A 21,770-nucleotide genomic window follows, 5' to 3' on the forward strand; every position below is an offset into this window, starting at 1 on the left:
GTGGAGAGCTTTATGTAGCATATCTTTTATTCATAAGTGAATATCCTAGAACTAACTCTTTAACTACTGTATTATATGTTGGGGGTAAAAATAGAGTAAGTACACTGTATTTTTAAAATTTATGAATTTCAGAAAGTCATTACAGAGATCATTGCTTCCCACCTTTCATTTTCTTGTTTGTCATTTTCATCATCACCATCATCATCATCATCTGTTGAGGAGGGAGAGAAGTCAGGAAGGACGTCTTTCACTCGAGTTCGCAAGCGGCTTCCTATTGTGTTTTCTCTTCGCTTCTTTTTCTTGTACTCCATGTAGAACTTCCAGTGAGTTATTCCCTTTCGCAAGAGATTCCTGTATGAGTGATATGAATGAGATTATTATTGAGAAATACTAATAAAAGATAAAATTACTATTTTGTAATGGTATTAAAAATGCTATTACAATACAAGCCCTGCAGCTTACTCTTAAGTTTTATAGGACTGTACCTTGGTTCAGGTACTCATATTTGTTAAAGGTGAATATGTTAGGGTTAAGTCACTTACAGATAAAAAAATATTTAAGGGCTAATACAGCATGTAACAAATTTCAGTCAACTGTTAATACCTCCTGTAATGCTCTTTTGCATACTGGATCTGTGTCCGTCTGTGAAGTAGGGAGTCGGTTGCCCACCATTTCCATATCCATAAATAACGACGAAGGAGAATATTGCTGTGATGTTGGATGGCTGTTTGAAGTTGGTGGTGTCTCACTTGAACCAACTTGGGAATGTCATTATAAATTAATTAACATAAAAGGAAAAGCAGACAATAAGCATTAGTGCATTATATTATTAGCAAAAAAATATGTATCTATTTAAGTGTGTTAAATAACTTTTACTTGTGAGAAAAAAGAATTAGAATTTTCCTGTAGTTTAAGCGTGCTTCCAGTTATTCACTGAATTAGAGAACAGTGTTCTTGGCATTATCTGTAAGTTTAAGGGAGGCAATAATAACAGTATTAGTGCCATGTGCCGTTGCATAGGCCCAGAGACTTATTCTGGATGAAGCTTATATGATGTAGGATTTCAACATTCACATGTCCCCATACCCATAGGAGGGTAGTGCCCGTCAGTGCACCTCATGCGGTGCACTGTAAGCATCACCTGAGGCTCTTTTCAGCATGCCTTCAGCCCCTAGCTGCAGCCTCTTTCATTCCTTTTACTGTACCTCCTCTCATGTTCTCTTTCTTTCATCTTACTGTCCACCCTCTCCCAACAGTTGATTCATAGTGCAACTGCGAGATTTTCCTCCTGTTACACCTTTCAGACCTGTCAATTTCCATTTCAGCACTGAATGACCTCATAGGTCCCAGTGCTTGGCCTTTGGCCTTAATTCTGTATTCAGTTCAATTCATATGTGCCCATAGTAATGTTTATTTAAAAAAAAAAAGCACATATCACAAAATGTGTACTTAAGCACACTGAAACAAAGAATATAATTAACAAAATAGAATAAAGGAGTTTAAATAAAATATAGTATCCTACTTAATGTAATAAGAATACGTAAGGTATGGTGCTGTATGTGAATATCTTTCTTTGTTCTGTTTGTGATTAAAAATGTTTATGATAATGGTAAAATGCAAACATTACAATGCCTATCTGATGTGGTGAAGGGAAAGTTTAAATGGTTCTTGATTTTGTTTTTAAGCACCTGAAGGTTCTATGCTTACAAAACAGTGCCTGTCATCACTGTTGAAAACTTGTTCTGGGTTTTCTTTCTCTCCAGCAACTCTCTTACTAGAAATCTGGAAGTGGCCTCTTCCTTGACAGGACTCAGCATCTCTGGCAATTTTTGTTTTTAAGTCTGACCTGATTCTTGAATGTGTGCAGCCATCCTGTACTTGCATTAAGTGGCTCGGCTTTACTCATTTCAATGTATTTGCTGAAATCTTCACAAAGACTATACTCAAGTTACTATCCAGTGGAGTACATATTGTCTTCAAGTCCTTTATTCAAATATAGACTGTTTTCACAAACATTTATTGTGTATCTTGGATTTAATTTGGTGTTTTAGGAGCACAAGCAAAACTAGCAAAAATTTTTTTCTGATCCTACTATTACAGATTGAATTGATAATCCTTTCTTCTGTTATAACTTTACTGCTTGAGCAGTCATCTTTGCTTAGGCAGGCTTCTCCACTTTTGTTATGATTATTAAGTATTTTAACCAGCAATGAACTATTTATTATGCTCTCACAGGGCTGGCCTTCCCACTTACATGCTTTTTTGCCATATTTATAAGAGAATGTATGTATAAAGCTGCAGAATAGTTACCAGTTTTTTAAACACTTAATAGTTGTTACAGATTATGGAATCTGAGGAAACAGTAGACATGCAACTGCATTGGCAGGAAGTTGGAAAGGACTATTGCATACAGAGTTGGAAATAAAATAGGAGATTTTAATTTTTAGTTTTTGTTTAAATTTTGAAATTGAATATTTTCTAATTTTGTTAAAGTGAAACTACTTAATCTAATTACTCTTAAATGGGAGGCCAACAGTATATACAGTTTATGATTATTTGCACTTTAGCTTTGATGATATGCTAATTGCTCCATAAGAGTAAATATTAAAAATTAAATAGCATTTAACCAAAGTTTGCTATAATCCTCACGATTCTTTGAAAATTTCTCACAAAAGGGCAGGTGAAGAAGCAGTATTGTAATGCTGGGAAAGATGCAGTTTCAGGATGCCCTGTACCTGTATCATTTAAATACCTTGTGTGAAAGTGCCACATACATGATCCCATGTTAGGAATGAGTGTGCATCCTTTATCCGCAAGATATTACTCGCTCAGTTTTATTCTTACGTTTTGGTATCCTGGTGAGCATTTTATGACAGTCAAATATATTGTATATCTTCAAGTGAATGTATATAAAGTATTGTGAACATTTTGAACATATCTATAAAATGAAGTATAACATTTATGAATGTCTTCCAAGCCTAAGAAAAGGTGCCAGTATAACTGACCAGCCTTCAGACTTGCCTGAAGAGTCAAGGGGTCATTCTTAAAAGGTGCCAGTATAACTGATCAGCCTAACTTGCCTGAAGAGTCAGCCTTCAGTGGAAGTCATAAGTAATATGAGGGGTTAAGGGGTTGCATTTGTTAAGCACCAAGCAAGTCTTGAATATTGATGAGATTGATCTCTTCTGGAAAAAGATGTCCAATAAAATTTTCAGTATAAGAAGAGAGGGCTCCATCTAGATTTAAGGTTGCTAACGATCATATCGCCCATACTCTGCTATCCAGCAGTGAGGGAGCTGTGAAGCTGATTTTATACCACTGAGAGAAGTACCAGGCCATCAAGGGATTCATTAAGGAGTACTAGATTTGATATGGAAATCCACCTTGAAAACTTAGATGACATCAACATTTATAACTACATGGCTGGTTGCTAGCCCTTGAACAGTATGCCAGGTGGTATAACATCCTCCTCTTTCTAGATAGTGGTCTGAGTCATCCCTAGGCCATTGAAGACTGGTGCCACAGCACAGAGATATTGTTTATCCATTTCAGTACCACCTGCCTCACCCAGCCATTGAATCAAAGGATCATCATGATGCTGAAGGCCTGCAATTATTTGTTTATTATGGAGAGTTTTGTTTGGTTTCTTAATACAGTACTAACATTGATAGGGTGGTAATTGTTTGTGATGAAGTTCATCCTTCTACATGGAACCCTCCCAGTTGGAAGGTATGGTTTGCATGTGCCCGTGACATCAGGGGCTTCCTTTCCAGGGAGACTATTTGTAATGGCATGGTTAGGTTGTTGCATGGTTGAATGAGTTGGAAGAACATGTTGCTGAGCTGCTTAAGAGCCTCAGCAAGCCACTCACCAACAAGGAATTGACAGAGCTTGAGCAGGAGAATGCAACAGAGTGCACTGTCCAGGGAAGAAAAACTAAAAATTCTAAAGGTGACAGCAAGAGGGGTCTTTCTGATATCCTTTCATGGTTTGAGAATGACATTAAGTTTATGAAGTTGATTGATCCTGACAGCTCTAGGAATGATGATAAGTTTCAGCAGTCCATGGTGGCCTTAAAGTATACTTAGTTTCACCAGACCACTGAGCTGATTAACAGCTCTTGGGGGGAAGAAGTGGCAGAACCAAACCAATTGGTTGGCAAAAACATTATGGTGTCTCACCAGAAATAAATTCAACCATCAGCCGGCTGTGGGAATTGGAACTTATTCTGAAGCTCCATCCATGGTGGCCTTAACTATACAGGATGTTGGAGGGGAAGAAGTGGCATACTTAGTAAAAAACTTTGGTGTCTTACAACCTCTCCTTATTGTCCATCCTTCTTCATGCACATCCTCATCTGCAGTTTATCCCAACTCTCCTTGCCCTCTGATATCTGGTGTAGAGCCTCTTGTGATCCATCATCTCATTGTTCATTTTTTCCATGTCCATTGTCCTTTAGTTAAGCCATTTCTCCCACACTCTAATCTTCATTCACCCACTGACCTACAGTCTGTTCCTCATCTTGCTGTTATTGAACTTAGTTGCTCTGGATAATGATAGTGATGAATTCAAGCATCATTATACTGTATGAGGAGGGTGAGATGGGAATGTAGGAATGGGAATTAGTACTGTATTGGCGAATTTGCCGTGATTGGACTATTTTCTCCATAAGAAGTTAGGTATCCTATTCAGTATTTCCCCGTATGCTAGGTCTTGATGAAACATTCCCATTGTGAAGATGACTGTTGTAATTGTTTTCTTTTATTAAAAGGAACTTGTTCATTATGTCATCACCATGTATCATTGTTTAGTATTTTTTTCCAAGAAAACGTGCCTTGATCCAACTTGTAAAGTTGGAATTAGGGATTTTAAATTAAAAGGCTGGTGGGAATGGTAATTGTATGTTCATGCTTGACAGTACACTCAACCTTCTTCTTTGCTTATTTATTTTTTATGTCTTCATAATTTTCTTGGTTAATCTATTAATTATTGTTTGGTGTTGATTCTGTATGTTTAGTGTTACTCCTTTCTTATCTGTAGCCTTTTTACTCTCCTCATGTATTATCATTGTATATATTAAGAGCTCGTTGGTCAGATCATTGGTACTCTGTCTTCTAAAAAATTATGCATGTTTGGGCTAAATATGTTGATAATAATAATAATAATAATAATAATAATAATAATAATAATAATAATAATAATAATAATAATAATAATAATAATAATAATAATTACTTAGCCTATCTCTGAAGGAACACAGTAAAAGGCTGGAATAAAAACAAAAAGTGTGAGTTAGGTAGCATATAGTTAAAATTCAAGGTGCAGTTTCTGAGTTCCAAATTTTTTTTTAACTTTTCTTTTGAGAATTTTCCATTAAAAGTATAGTAGTTTCAATGGTCTTTGATGCCATTCTTTGACTGATTCTCCCAGAATCTTGAATAGATATGAAAGACCCCTATATGTAGTATTAGTAGTAAATTTAGAAGGTAAGATTGATAACAGCTACATGAAAGGAACAGTTGTTTAAATATGGTTAATGATGATTTGCCTTTCATTGAGTCTGAACAATATGGATTTTTCATTTTTAAAATATATTACCATTACAACATCAAAGGCCACTGATACTGAAAAATTAAGTAAAAGAATGTAAAAGGAATAATTTCATCTAGTGTTAAGATTAGTTATCCTTTTTATTAGATTTAGACACTATTTAGTATTCTTTGTATCTTTCAAAAGATTTTTCAGCGTATTGTTCATATAAGCTGGAAGCCATCCTTTATTTATATATAAAGTAGATTTGTAATATAAGGATGAACATATGCAATTGCTTTTATTTGAATTAATGGGTATTTTAAATGCTGGTTAAGCAGTCTTAAGAATAGTTTAGATTAAAAGTAAGCATAAGGGGAAAGAGAAGCCATGCATAGGAAACTTTTGAAAGGTCCATAACCTTTTTGAGTGACTTATAATGTAAGACTTACTGGAAGGATTTAGGTCCTGGTTTATCCAGAGGCAGAACAAGTGAATAAGTGATAAAAAAGAATTAAAAAGCAAAGTGATTGTTATACATCTCATATTCTTTTAAAAATTACCTGTTTCCACCTGGAGAAGAATTTCTCAAGGATGCAAATGTTGTGGAAATTTGTTGCCCTTTCGACCCTCCATCTCTGTTCCTGCTCCTTGTTAAGTATGAACCTTGCAAATGCTCGTTGTACTAGCTTGTATCTGTAATGGTTTCTAGCCTTGATTCTGTTTTCATGCTTAGTAATCAGGAGTTTCTTAAAAACTTGAAAGTAAGAGCGGAGAAGTCTCTTCTTCCGAAATTCATCTGCCATCCTGTTTTGCTTAGCAGTCCTTGCCTCCCTGGCTCGCCATTGGTCCTCCTTCATGATCCGTAGCTGATGTGCTTCTTTCATCTCTCTCAATTTGTTGCTTTGTTTTCGTTTGGCTTCGAGGCACTGTCTCTTCTCTTCTTCAATTTTCTTTTTCTCTAACTCATAGGCCTTCATCTTTCTTATCTCCTCAATCTCCCTTCTTTTTGCCTTGCGATGCATGGCACGAACTAGGATACTTGATAGGGTATCATCAATGGCTTCATTTTCATGCTTTACAGCATCCTTGTTGCTGCTGGCTTTGTTCTCTATGTAATTGTAGGTCTCATAGTTCCTTTCTCTGACAACATAAATTGCCTTTTTTGTAGCCTCTGTTGATTTTGCCCTTTCTCGCTCTTTTTCTACGATCTGTTGGTTGAGATAAGCAACTACTCCCTCTACATGAACTGTGTGCCTCTCACTTTCTCGTACAACCAATGACCATGGATCCATGTCTCTGGAAAGGGGGAGAAATTATTCTCTTTTGCAGCAATTTATGCTACCAGGAGGTGTGAAATTTTATGGTCCCTCCCATTTTTACCAACTTTCCTTTGACTCTAATTGATATTATTAATCCAGTTTACAAAGTCACAAATATATATACTACAGGAACAATACTGACGAACATACACAACCGTTAGAGACTACACATCCACCCACAGGCGGGTGTCAAGGTACGAGTGGCCTTCAAAACTCATTTGGCTAAAAGTCACAATGTACTCTCAGAGGACAATACTGATAACATACTGACCATAGGCGACAACAGATCCACACCTGACAGGTGTCAGGGAGGTGGAGTTTGGAAAAGTCATAAGCACTGCTGCCCCCATACTGTGTTTACAAATATGATAATCTTATTTTCATACATCTCTACGGCCTACCTTAAAATTTAAACAATTTACAAATTTCTTTTGATATTAAAGGATCAAGTTTATACATCCCTTGAATGATATTCATATTATGGCTGTAACTTTCTTTTATAAAGCTAGATTCAATGATATTCCTTTCCATTGTGTTATTAGAATATACATCCAAAAAAGGTAAGCACCCATCATTTTCCATTTCCATAGTGAATTTAATTGATGGCAAAAAGGATTGTATATTCTAATAACACACTGAAAATATATATATATATATATATATATATATATACATATATATATATATATATATATATATATATATATATATATATATATATATATATATATATATATATGTATATGTATATATATATATATATATATATATATATATATATATATATATATATATATATATATATATATATATATATATATATATATATATATATATATATATATATATATGTATATATATATATATGTATGTATAACTGAATCACAAAAATATGGAACATGATGAATATATAAATAAAGATAAAATCCACTTAAGGAAACGGAAATACTGGAGTGCTGTGAGGCCTGTCGACACTATTAATGTATATTTGGATCCTTTATCTCCACATGACCAAACCATCTCAAAACACTGATCTGTCTTTTACCTTTGGGTACCTTTTTTACCAGTTCTTCTTAACTTCATATTTCTCAACCTTTCAGTCCTTGCTACTACACATAGGGTACTAAAAGTTCATCTCATTTGCTTCAGACTTTTCCCTACCATTTTCATTCAACACCTACACTTCCCTTCATTCTAATTTTGGTGTTTATACACACTCCACTTTTCTTCCAAAGCTTTTGCTTAAATGCCTTCTACCTTCCTTGCTTTATCTTTTCTGTAACTTACATTTTCTTTCAACCTACCATCATTTATAATATTTACTCCCAAAGGCATGCACTCTTCCACTGTCCATGTGAACATTATTGCTCCATCTTTGTTTTAACTTCCCATCATAATCACTTTCAAATTTATCTTCTTACAAACACTTTCAAACTCCTAAAGTAGTCTCTGTAGAGCCTCTTCACTCTCCCCATTCATTTCACTCCCCATTCATTACCCTTTCTTGCATCCAATAACTTTACAACTGCATGTGTCCTTTTCTTGAATTTTTGCATCACCCCCTTCGTGAAAGTAATGAATGGCATTGAGAAGTAGCACACTCTTGGTTGAGACCAGCTTCTTCACGAACCAGCCCCTCTTCTGTCTGTATTGTGTAACTCCTGCTTCACTTTCATCATAAAAAGTTTAAAATGCTTAACAGAATATTTATATACCATATCCTCAGGATGCTCCACATTGCGTCGCTGTCATTCCTGTCGTATGCCCCTTTCCGGTTCCATTTATGCCATCTACAAATTTTTCCCTTTATTCCCACTTCTTGCACAACTTTATATAAAACACTTGATCCAAATACACTCTCTTCTAAACCTGCACTGTTCTACCCTCATCAATCCTTCTGTCATCCCTCATACTTTTTTTTTTGTGTCCAACCCCATAAAGGGAAAATCTGACTTGATAACACATGATGATGTCATTTGTCATACTTTCTCGGCCAAATCCTACCATGCACCTTTGGATAATAAGTAAGTTTATGTCCAATTATCCATATACTCAAGAACAATTATTCTTATTCCTGTTGAATTTTTCTGTCATCCAAACATACTTGTGTATCCTGGTCAGTCACTCAGTCATGTTTTGACGACCATACTGCAGCATCTCAGTTGTAATCACATTAACTCCTGGTTCCAGTGATTTAAAAGTTTTTAATTGCTATCCTGACAGTTTTAATATCACTTCCATTGGCTTTCTGAAATCTGCTAACCCCTCCATTCTTGCATTGTTTACCTGACCCAACATTTGTATCCTTCACATTCAACAACTTCAAAGTACTCAGTTAACTCAAGCTGCTGCCTCTTTTGATAGCGTCTATTAGCTGCTTTTATCCAGATTATCATAAGATCATTAAGATTTAAAATTTACTTTCCTAATATATTAGCTCAGATTTATGCATTTTTTTTTCATAATCTACTACCTTTTGTTCCATCTTTTGACTTTTAAGTGCCCCTCTCTCTCTCTCTCTCTCTCTCTCTCTCTCTCTCTCTCTCTCTCTCTCTCTCTCTCTCTCTCTCTCTCTCTATATATATATATATATATATATATATATATATATATATATATATATATATATATATATATATATATATATATATATATATATATATATATATATATATATATATATATATATATATATATATATATATATATATTTTGTGTCTGTTAGAGAGATTGAGAGCTGCTGGTTTGATGCAAAAGTGGGTCTGAGAAATGGTTGCAATGTCTCCGTGATTAATTCAATATCTGCGGCCAGAATGATTAGCAAAGTTAGGAAGAGGACAGTAGATATTTGTACAAAGTTGTGGGATAAGAAAGTGAGTCGTAAATGGAGATTGGATGAGAAACTGCAGATACTAGTGAAAAAGTTTGGAAATTTTCGCAGAAAGAGAAAGTTGAGAGGTAATACAAACGTGATTAAAGTTACGAGGGTAAATGGAAACCAGGAAAATGAAACAATGAATATTGATGTGGATATTGAAGGTTGAAAGTATTTAATTCGCATAAGTATTTTCCCGTTATTATAATGAATGAATAAGAGTCATAGAATAGCTGAAGTAAGAAAAGAAGTAGCTTTCGTGCAAGTGCTTGGGAAGAGCTTGGAGTATCACTGGGACTAAAGGAGGGAAGATGTAGAGGAATTTTCTCTTTCCTGACTTTTTTTTTTTTTTATACAATTCGACCCTTTTCACCCATCAAGATTTCTATTGTTTATTTTTCAAAGCATAATTTAAAGAATTTTGGAATTTGAATGGTTGAATCTTCCCATAGCTTGCTAGGTGTTGATTTCATATACGATTTCCATTGTTGTGAAATCTCTTTTAACCTGAATAATTGGAATTACACTTGTTTCCTCTGTTCTGTTTCACTTCTTCAGCAGAACTGACGGAGGCTATGCTTTTTCCTACGTTTAATCTATCCATAAGATGCGTACTAAAGTTACTGTTAGATTCCTTTGAAAGTTAGGAGGTATGTATACTATATCACAGTGGTTCTTAACCAGGGGGGCGCGAGCCTTAGGGAAAAATAAGAAATTTACTTATTCGTTATTCTCTTAACAAGAGTCGCTAAGAAGCAGTGTCACGTATCTCACTAATTCATTCCCAAAAGAATTAAAAAAAACCACTGTCTTTTTTTCCATGGTCCTTTAAACCTGGGAGGGGATTTTACTCATAGATGCAAGGGAGCCGTGGAGGAAAGGACGACCTCTTAGAGGGCGATAGCGTAATGATTTTTCAACCTTACGGCCTCTGAATCATTGGAATTCGGACCATAAGTGCACACTAACTTGGCAAACAATAGATGGAACCGCCGAAAGTAATGATCCCAGTCTTTCTCTAGATTTTATATACGAATTTAATTCTATTTTCAATTATTTTTAAAGTGGAACTATGAAAGATATTGTTAATTTATTTATTTATTTGTTTTGTCATAGAGACGATCCCTACAAAAGCATTTGTAATGGGTGCCTGCCCAAAAATCTCGTTGGATTCTGTTTATATATTTATTTATTTATGTTTATTTTATTTATGTATTTATTTATTTATATGCTTTATATTTTTTGTCCCAGAGACAACCGCTACAAAGGCATTTGTAACGGGCCAGCCCAAAAAATTCGCTGGTTCTTCCAGGTAGTTTTTTGTTTCTCGACACTCCAGATTAAAAGTTAAAAGTTCACAAAAAGTAATTGATTGAATATATAATGAAATAGTTTTCAAAGAAATAAAACTCTTTCACTTTCAAATTATCCTGTGCTCTTGTTTAATATGCATGAATTAGCCATATGGAATGTACATTATTGAATTACTATTCTTATTGGGAATGTCTCTTAATGTTAATGGAAAAGAATTGCATATCTTACTGATAACATTTCACAAGGAGTCCAGTTGTGTTTTATTAAGCCAATTACAGTGAGTAAAAACGGTTCTTGGTACTTTATAGCTTCCGTTAGGGTATGCATTCATATACATTGTAAGTGACTATGAATATGTAATTACCTACATGTACATGCAAATACATGCATATACTGCATGGTATAAATAATTTCTAGCCAGTGTCCTTACTGACCCTCTATATAGGTAAATAAAATGGTTGATATTGTCCAAAAGTTTGTGAAAATGATATTCACCATTGAATCTGCAGCAAAGATAAATGTCAGTAACCCTTGTGTGTCTATGTATATAATATATATATATATATATATATATATATATATATATATATATATATATATATATATATATACATATATTATATATATGTATATATATATGTGTGTATATATATATATATATACACACACACACGAGTTACTGACTCATTTATCTTTAACGTAGATTCAATGGCGAATATCATTTTCAAAAATTTTGGTCAATATCAGCCTTTCTAATTACCTACATAGAGGGTTCATAAGCACTCTGCCAGAAATTATATATATATATATATATATATATATATATATATATATATATATATATATATATATATATATATATATATATATATATATATATATATATATATATATATATATATATATATATACATACATAAAACATATTATAAACATATATATATATATATATATATATATAATATATATATAAATATGTATATATATATAATATACATATATATATATATATATATATATATATATATATATATATATATATATATATAATTTTATAATTTATTTTATGTTGATTTTAAAATAATTTTTGAAATGAGAGGAAATTGGGAGTGTTGGCAGGCAAACCATTCATGGAAACTGCTAAAGTTTGTTGGTCTTTTAGACTTAATAGGGAGGTAAAGTGGCAAGGGGTGTTGAAAACATATGATTTTGGGCTTAAATTTGTAGAACAACTAAATGTTCTTTGATGGAAGCGGGAGAGTGACTGGTTTGATATAAAAGTGGGTATTTTGTCTCAGTAGTTGTTCAGTATCTCTATGGATGGAGTGATTTGGGAAGTCAGAGGAAGGACAGTAGAAGTGGTTGCAAAGTTGTCGGATAAGAAAATGGTCCTTGAATGGAGTGTAGAATGGTTGATACTGCAGATGATAATGCTGAATGGGGATAGGGAAGAGAAGCATCAAAAACTAGTATAAGAATTTAGAAAATTTTTGTAGTAGTAGAAAATCAGGATTAAATGTGAGCAAGAGTAAGATTATGAGGATAAATGGAAACCAGGAAGGTGAATCTGTGGATATTAACATAGTTGAAGAATGAAAGAAGTTGAGGAGCCTTGGTAATTTGTGATGGTACTATGAGAGAAGAGGGTTGTCACAGAATAGGTAAATTGAGAAAGCTAGCGTGGTGTGTGTAAAAGACTGGGAAGATACATGCGTTATGTATGGAAGCTGAGTTTGTTATGTATGTAAGGATTGTTTAGTCTACTGTCCTTTATGGAAGGGAATTGTGGATATTGATTGCAATGGAAAGATGAAAGGTTGAAGCTGCTGAGATGAATTGTTTGCGTAGCATATGCGGAGTAAAAATGTACGATATGAAATGTGGAGATATGTAGAAATTGTAAAAAGGTTAGCCGACTCAGAGAGTTATTGAAAAGAATGGGCTCTAATATTCATGAAATGTGAGACTTGCGCATTGTGCTGGGGCTTTTTATTGGACTGCTGATGGACCTTTTGCAAAGGTGTTTAAAATGACTAATGTTGTGGGAGTTCTGCTGTATAGAGGGTACGGTAGAATACAGTGGTTAGATTGTGAATGTGACAGTGGCCATTACTTTTTCTCTGAAGCCACCCTTTTTCAGGGGAAACGGTTTAATTATATGTGATATATTATATATATATATATATATATATATATATATATATATATATATATATATATATATATATACATACACACATATACACATACATACATACACACATATACAGTATATATATATACACATACACATACAAAAGCCTAGTTTTCACATCTATTTTCTATATATATATATATATATATATATATATATATATATATATATATATATATACAGATATATATATATATATATATATATATATATATATATATATATATATATAAAAAACCATAGTTTTCACACTCGCTTAACTTTTTTTTTTGTGCCCATTTATTTTTAAATGAATTCACGCCAAAGGTATGCTCATTCAGTCACGAAATCAACGCAAGTTGTCTCACCAGGCTGAACTGGAATGCGACGAAGCTGACGTCTGACCCTTACCACGACCAAATCTCTACTGGAACTGGTTGAAGGGGAAGCCACGGTCACTGTTTTCCATATTCCACCCCCTGCTCATCCTATATCTTAGTTGCCAAGAGTGATTTTGTATTCATATGATTTTATATATAAATCTCTATGATTTGGAGAAGGGGCTAGTGAAATATGTTTAGGAAGGACACATATGTTTATTTTTCCCTGTGTTCAGTCAGATTTTAATCCGGCCTTCGGCCATGAGCTCTAATAGCATTTTCATGTCAGGAATTTGCTTTGTTTTCATAATTTTAGGGTCCTATGAATTAATTTTTATAACATCGGTAAATAGGTATTGAAAGAGTAAGTGAATATCAGGATCTTGAAAATGTCCCCTGCAAATAAAAAGCAAAGAAAACAAAAGACGAGGGAAAATTCAAGTAAACATTGAGGATTGATTCGTTAGGCTAATTGTAAGTAGCGTCGTTCGTTACCATAGCAACGGCTTCTTGCCGTTGTCAACAAGGTAGTTTTACTCGGATTCGGGCGGTCGATATAATTAAATGTTGTCATGAATCAGCTCACGGAGACCATGATTAGAGAATGATTTGAAATAGGGAACGCACACCTTCGTCATCAGTGATAGATATAATTAAATATCACCTTGATCGCCATTTATCGTCTAGATTATTAGAATTATCGTAATTTTAGTAGTTATAATTCATTTCCAGCGGAATCTTTGCCTTTTTAAACGAAAATATATTTAGGTCGTCAGATTGCTAATGGTATGAATGTCGTTTGTTATAAGTTATTCACTCTTCAGTAATCCTCCCCTCTCAGAAAAAGTGGAAAAAATTCACATAAACATTCATCGAATTTGATGTAATTCTGGTTCCCTTGGGCGTTCAGATTCCTTATTAATCTTGAGAAAGCTTTTCGTAAGTTACATTATGTTCCCCAACCACAGAAAAAAATTAATATAGGACATTAATTCACTGTTCAATAGAATTTCCTAGAAAATTCAACATCATATGAAATGAATAGTTCATTGAACTTATGTTGTAAAAGAATAATTCTAAGACCTACGTGACGGGCACTTAATATCCTTAACTAGACCGGGCTGGAAGGAGGAAGAGCATTGGAGGAGGATAGAAAATGAGAGGAGGCATAATAAATCTACGTAATGTGGGGTTGATTATTATGGTTTTTATTCTGAGGTTATGATATGTTGGGTAATTATTATTATTATTATTATTATTATTATTATTATTATTATTATTACTGATATGAATATGAATTTTTTTGTTTAAATCGAGGCCAGGAGTTTGCATAGAAAATTTCAGTTGGTTGCTTTAAATATGCCTGAAGATGGCGTATAAATGTGGTAAATGTTTAAAAGGCTTAGCGTGGACCTCTGAACTCAGCCCAAAGTCATTCTTTTACCAAACTTTGGAGTAAAATGCCCGTATGTGAGAAAAAGGAAAAAAAGAGCAAAGACAACAAAAAAATGGAGTAGAAACGAAATCTTGCAACGCTGATTTCATGTTTTCCCGTAGGGGAGTAGCGCCGTCAGTGCACCTCATGCGGTGCACTGTAGGCATTACTTAAGGTTTTTTGCAGCGTCCCTTCGGCTCCTAGGTGCAACCTCTTTCATTCCTTTTACTGTACCTCCCTTCATATTCTCTTTCTTCCATCTTACTGTCCACCTTCTCCCAACAATTGATTCATAGTGCAACTGCGAGGTTTTCCTCCTGCTACACCTTTCAAACTTCTTTACTGCAAATTTCCGTTTCAGCGCTGAATGACCTTAGTTGCCCCAGTGCTTGGCATGCATGCCTAAAAAAAGCTATAAAAATCGATTTCACGTTTTCCCAGCACTGTAGTCAGTTCTGAAATGCCGTTGTCGATTACCAGCACATGAAGGCTACAGATAACAGGGATCTTTCCTAGATAATGACCCCCACGGGTTTTAACACTGTATGTATCCACCTTTGCTGCGTGTTTAGTACAAGCCCGCTTGGGATTACCGTAAAAACAAACAAAAGACTGCAAATATCATAAAGATAATGACTCCCCGAGAAATATTAGTCCTAGATAACGACCCCGAAAACCCTTGCGGGTCACTACCTAGGAAAGATCCAATAACGGCATATGGCCGGCCAAACTGACCTCACCTGACAATGATTATATGCACGACTTCGTCGTTTATGCAGATTAAAAAAAGAGTGCTTTGTAAATACGGAATACATTTATTACCGCCTGTCCTTTAATTCTAAGGGCTCAGGTTATCATTTTTTTACATGACGGTCCAAGTAAGTTCGTGATTCTTGGAAATGAGAGACCGGAAAAGGAGACAAGAATTGCTGCATTACACGTATCTCGTATAAAGAAAATACCAAAGGTCCCTTGTAAGCCATCATTACGTTCTTATATTTTAATAGGAAATGGCGTATATATATATATATATATATATATATATATATATATATATATATATATATATATATATATATATATATATATATATATATACACACTTAAATATGTATATATATATACATATGTATGTATTAATATATATACATATATATATGTATACACACATGTTGTATTTACATATATATACATAATATATATAATATATATTATATAATTTTCGATAATAATCTAGTGTTCATCCTCGGCCGTCTGCATTACAGTCGAATAGGTAAACAGCTGTTTGCAGTAAGACATCGGATCGATCATAAATAATGAACCCACCATTATATATTTAAGAAAGAATGGTTGCACCTGAGTGTGCATATTGTGATAGGTTGCAGAAGCTGGAGCACTTTCGGTGCAGTGCCCCAGTTATTTAATTCAGCCACAGAAACTTCCTTGGTAAACAATTGTTTGGTATTCTGACGGATGTGCATGATATTGATGCTCTCATCTTATTAGGAAAGATGAAAAGAAATATATATAATATACAGTATGTATATATGTATATACATTATATAAATTTTCTGTCATTCAGTATTCAACTGCACTCTCGTTAATTAGTAAATGTTTTCATTCAAGATGTCGACTTCAGCGTTATACCTTTTTATTTATTGTAGCTCACGTTTCTTACCTTTCTTCTCAACGACTGAAATCTTTCTATCTCATTGAAGCGTAGAATGGTCGTCTCAGCCTCATTATATGGGCCTTTGCCCTGAATACCATCTATCCATCAAGTTAGATTAGAATTGTAAAGAACTCGCATTTCCAGACTGTTATAGAGCTTCCATGAATGATGTATTCTTTAGGAAGAGGTGAAAATGGGAACAAGGTACTGTTAAAGAAGTTGGACAGCTAGGTGAGAAGTCATAGGTAAGGGATGACATCCTCAGCCTAACGATGTCCATCCATCAGTACGGGGACCATTCATCCAGAACTCAGTCACTTCTAATACGATTTAGGTTGTCTACAGCTGAACGAAGGAAACCGTTTGGTGATATTTATTAAAAATCACCATATAAGTAAATTACACATTTTCCTTTATTTTTTTGTTTAGATCATAAACTAGTTTATTTTAGATTACACATTTATTTAGTTTCTACAAATTGTTGAAAGCTAAAACTAATTAATACTGGATATAACTGCTAAAAGTCTCACTCTATCCTTATTCAAACTGTGGACAGTAAATTAGCTTCCCGTCATTTTAGCTTATTGCAAAGAATCTTGGTATACTGCAGTGTATTGGTGAACTCATTCGCCTAGTGATGTTAGTTCGAATCCCATCATGGAAAGGAAAAAAACTCCATTTTTCTTCTTTCGGATTTCAAGATTTCTTTCGGATTTCAAGATTTTCAGTGGAGAGCATATATAAGATATTAGGGAAAGGAAAACTTAAGTGATTACTGTGGCCATTGTTAAACTATTTGTACTCTTAAAGGATGAAATTCACCCGATGTTTCAAGTGGTTCATTGTGTATCTATATCTGTTAAGGTGATGTATTTGTTCACAAAGTCTATAAAGGTTTCATGTAATATTTGTACATCGACCCTCTTGCACGGGAGAAAGGGTTATATGTTTTCATATAAAGAAAATTATATTTACGGATTTATGTTCTACTATACGCACGTATCCCCCTCTCTCTCTCTCTCTCTCTCTCTCTCTCTCTCTCTCTCTCTCTCTCTCTCTCTCAAACAAATCCAAATCGATACACAGTAAACTGTGGACGACCCAATCCGGATGTTGCACATCTAAACAAGTACTTAAATTATACAATGAAAGTTAATGGTATGTGTATATATAATTTACTTCATCTTGAGACTTTTTTCACTTTCATCCAACGGTTTTCCCCTTGGTCTCTTTGATGAAAATGAAAGTGAATAACACCCCCAGGGCGCTGATGGAAGCGTAAAACCAATAAAGACCCGCTTGCGTCATGGCGTCCTGCATGGGACTGTACAGCTGGAGAGCGAGGAAGGCGAAAACCGTTCCCGATGAGAAGCAGATGGACGAAGCCTGGAACAGTAACAGACGTTTAGGGAATAAGTGATTTTTAAAAAGAAATTTACTATTATTATTATTATTATTATTATTATTATTATTATTAAATACTCATAGTAGCATGAGTCTTGAAATGGGGGAACCAATCCACTGCTGCGTACATATATAACTTTGGATTTGTTTCTTCATTATTATTATTATTATTATTATTATTATTATTATTATTATTATTAAATACTCATAGTAGCATGAGTCTTGAAATGGGGGAACAAATCCACATGCTGCTGTGTACATATACATAACTTTGGATTAGTTTCTTCATTATTATTATTATTATTATTATTATTATTATTATTATTATTATTATTATTATTATTATTATTATTATTATTATTATTATTATTATTGAAAGTAATGTCTGTATCTACGGTATTAAATTTATATAGAGTCTTCTTTATTCTTCTTATAACGTTTTCATCAGCGTGTATCTGATGAGATGATAGTAAGAAGAATAGAGAAGATTCTATATAAACTGAATGCCTTAGAAACAGCAATTATTTTTAATGCTACTCCCCTCAGCGAAGGCCTCCTCCCTATTATTATTATTATTATTATTATTATTATTATTATTATTATTATTATTATTATTATTAAATAATAAGTAACATACTTTTGTTCTCGTATTTATCGTTAAAATTTTTATTTCAGTTGTTTGAATGTTTTTGATGGGAATACACTGTGCTTTTTTAAATATACTAGCATTATAACAAAACTTACAACAGTGTAAAGTAAAATATGGCTTTCAATTTGCGAATCCTGGAATCTGATTATTTACTTGTACGTCTAGAGAATTTATACCACATTTAAATTATAGCTGTGTTTATCTTGACATATATCTCGTGTTTACAGTTTGAAAAGTATATTTTTTTCTTCGTAACTGCCAATTTTCATTACAAGTTCGGATGGGCTGGAATTGAAATAATTCATCAATTCAGATAGTAATGTTGCTGTACGTATAACTGCAGGTAACTGAATAAAAAAAATGCGTGTCAGGTTGATGGTATTGGCAAAACCTGCAAGTTGCCGTGAATTCAAATAGATTTATACGTTAACAAATTACCATGTTGGCTGGCTTGCAGACTCGAATAATTTCGGTGAAATAAATTCTTCAGCTAGGATAATAATGCTGATATATTGTATAAGGTCCACAACAATATGTCAATGGAATGTGAGACTTTATGAAAATGTATAAAAAGCTTTCGAACCCTATCCTGGGATCATCTTGAGTCCAACTGAAGATGAACCCAGGATAGGGTTCGAAAGCGTTTCATACATTTTTATAAAGTCTCACATTCTATTGATATATTATTGTGGACCTTATACAAAATTACTCCTCTTCTCGGCATTGAGAGTTCTACACAATGCTGATATAGTTACAAATTCAGACGACCTCATAGAAATACGTCCCTCGACAAATTATTAATGCAGGCTAACTTGAAAATCCGAAAAGCTTCAAATGAATTCACGCTCTGACCAAGATGATAATGTTTGTTGACTTATAAATTATTACCAGTAAAATCATATGTTCAATTGTTAAGAGCATAGTCCCCATAGAAGGGGCAATCATTAGTCAGTTGGAACTGACCTGAGCTCGGATGTTGGTTGGGAAGTACTCTGTGCCCAGGATGAAGGGAACTGGGTGTACACCCACGTTGATGATGAACATGATTACCAGTACGCAGAGTAGTGGCACCCAACTGAGCCTGTAATGGAAGATGGAAGGTTGCAGGTATTTTTAAAGTAATGCTGTACTAGCTAGATAAATCTCTTTTATAATGTACTTCGTGTTAATTTCATATTTTATATCGGGTTTCTTCTGCGTTTATTAGCGAAAATGAAACGTCAGTCAATATTATATTATGATTTTTTTATACATTGAAACGAAAAACAATATATATTTAAAAATTTGGAAGCAAAGTTAGCAAATTTCAAATCACAGTGGGTATGAATTGATGGTTTCCTGCACCTATGTATGTAAGAAGCAATTGTCACCCTTGCAAATGTTACATTCTTTAATTGCAGCATTGGTTTTTACCGCTTTATAGATGTGTAGTTCATAATTTGTTTATTTTTAACACGTGTTAATCAACTTGATAAATCGAAACACCCTTACCTTGAGTAAGTTTCTTCTTCATCTGGAAGACTTCCCTCGGCCAAAAAGACGTACACTCCGAGAATGATGAGAGCCATGGCGTTGATTGCATGCGAGATGATCATGCAGTACCTTCGCCCAATGCGGTCCAGGAGGAAAATGGCGACGATTGTTCCGGCAACTCTGATGGCCCCGACGACAACTGTCGCAGCATCGGGGTCCCACGGAGCCCCAACAGCCTTCAGGACCCTGGACGTCTGGATCATGAAAACGTAATTCCCACACAGTTGCTGGAACAGGAACAGCATTATCATGATGGCGACGTTTTTCATCACTTCCGGGTTCAGGAGTCCCTTCCATCCCGTTTGCCCGCCGGTGGCGCCTGACAGATTACGGCGCTCCAGTTCCTGTACTTCCTCTTCTACGTTAGCGTAGGGTCCTCTGAGTTTCCGGAGGATCATCAGTGCCCGTTGGCGTCTCCCGCGAATGACGAGGTACGACGGCGATTCAGGAAGGAGGAAGGTGACGGACAACATGATCGTGGGAGGAATGGCGCACACGAGTGCCAAGTGGTGCCACTGGAGGGCGTATCCCATCCAGACTGTGTAGAGGCCACCCAGCACTATGGCCACAGTTGGCATTGTGGCCATCATGCCCCTCACGCTCACGTCAGCTAGTTCCAAGACGTAGGTAGACGCTGCTACTGAAACTGACCCGCAAGCCAGACCCACAATAAATCTGGAAAAGGAAGGTTGCAGTGATTATCAGAGAAAATCTACTCAGTATTCTAACCTAATAGCCATGCTCAGGGTGCTGAATTCAAGAAAGATTTTGATACTTTTTTAACTGTAATTTTTTTGGAAGCATAAAGTTATGTTTGTATTTTTGTGTGAAGAAAATGATGTGCCGGTCTGGTTGTCATTATTTATTTATTTATTGTTTGTTCGTTTGCAGACCTTTGCACGTGTATTGATTTCATTGTAAGCCAGGCTAAATATGTTGTAAAGTTTCCTTGCTAATAAATATTTTTAACCAATTTTATTTTATATCTTCTCGGCGGTTTTTTTTTTTTCTTTTTCAAGAGGCATCTTTGTAGAAGTATGCCAGGCAGGGATTCACTCTTCCGAAAATTCTCTTTTACATTATTTACATTTTAGTTCAGGACAGTACACTGTGCACTCATAAGCGCAGTTTTTCCCCCTACCACAGTCACTGCTGTGTATGCAGTTCTTGGGCTAACTTATAGTTTGTATTCTTTTACTCGTTCCCAGAGTCTTCTTGACACACTAATTTTTACCCCTTCAGAGCTCTCACCATGGGGTCTACAACCCTTCATTAGGCACTCTTCCTCTGATACACTGTACAGAAGAAAAAAAAAGTTCATGATTGTAATGGCAGGCAGAGGAATGGCTGGAGTTATATCTGATCATTATCAGGTTGAAGTGAAAGTTAAAGCTAATAGTTGCTTTAGATGGAGAGAAAGGGTTGAAAATATGGTATTAAATTCATTTAATGCAAATAGGTTGGAGGATAAAAAGAGTGTGACT

General features: G+C 34.5%; 3 protein-coding genes across 3 annotated transcripts in view; 1 reads left to right on the forward strand and 2 right to left on the reverse strand.

Moving 5' to 3' along the window:
- Window positions 1-21,770, forward strand: part of LOC136847395 (transcription factor Adf-1-like) — a 129,746-nt gene that overhangs the window by 1,870 nt on the left and 106,106 nt on the right. The gene's annotated exons all lie outside the window — the stretch shown is intronic.
- On the reverse strand, window positions 101-14,604 carry LOC136847393 (coiled-coil domain-containing protein 191-like). The gene is made up of 4 exons (XM_067119037.1): window positions 13,582-14,604; window positions 6,093-6,828; window positions 604-758; window positions 101-351 (listed from the first exon to the last, which is right to left on the reverse strand). The coding sequence occupies exons 2-4, from the start codon at window positions 6,822-6,824 to the stop codon at window positions 129-131; spliced, it is 1,110 nt and encodes a 369-aa protein (XP_066975138.1). The 5' UTR covers window positions 6,825-6,828; window positions 13,582-14,604; the 3' UTR covers window positions 101-128.
- The window catches only part of LOC136847389 (solute carrier family 2, facilitated glucose transporter member 8-like), a 28,935-nt gene continuing 24,306 nt past the window's right edge, over window positions 17,142-21,770 (reverse strand). The window contains exons 6-8 of the mRNA XM_067119032.1: window positions 20,245-20,961; window positions 19,717-19,834; window positions 17,142-18,086 (exon numbers count right to left, since the gene is read on the reverse strand). Of these exons, the coding sequence (XP_066975133.1) occupies window positions 17,904-18,086; window positions 19,717-19,834; window positions 20,245-20,961 (1,018 nt within the window). The 3' untranslated portion in view covers window positions 17,142-17,903. The remainder of the gene's footprint in view (window positions 18,087-19,716; window positions 19,835-20,244; window positions 20,962-21,770) is intronic.

The sequence above is a fragment of the Macrobrachium rosenbergii genome, chromosome 16 (assembly GCF_040412425.1).
Source record: "Macrobrachium rosenbergii isolate ZJJX-2024 chromosome 16, ASM4041242v1, whole genome shotgun sequence".
NCBI lineage: Eukaryota > Metazoa > Arthropoda > Malacostraca > Decapoda > Palaemonidae > Macrobrachium > Macrobrachium rosenbergii.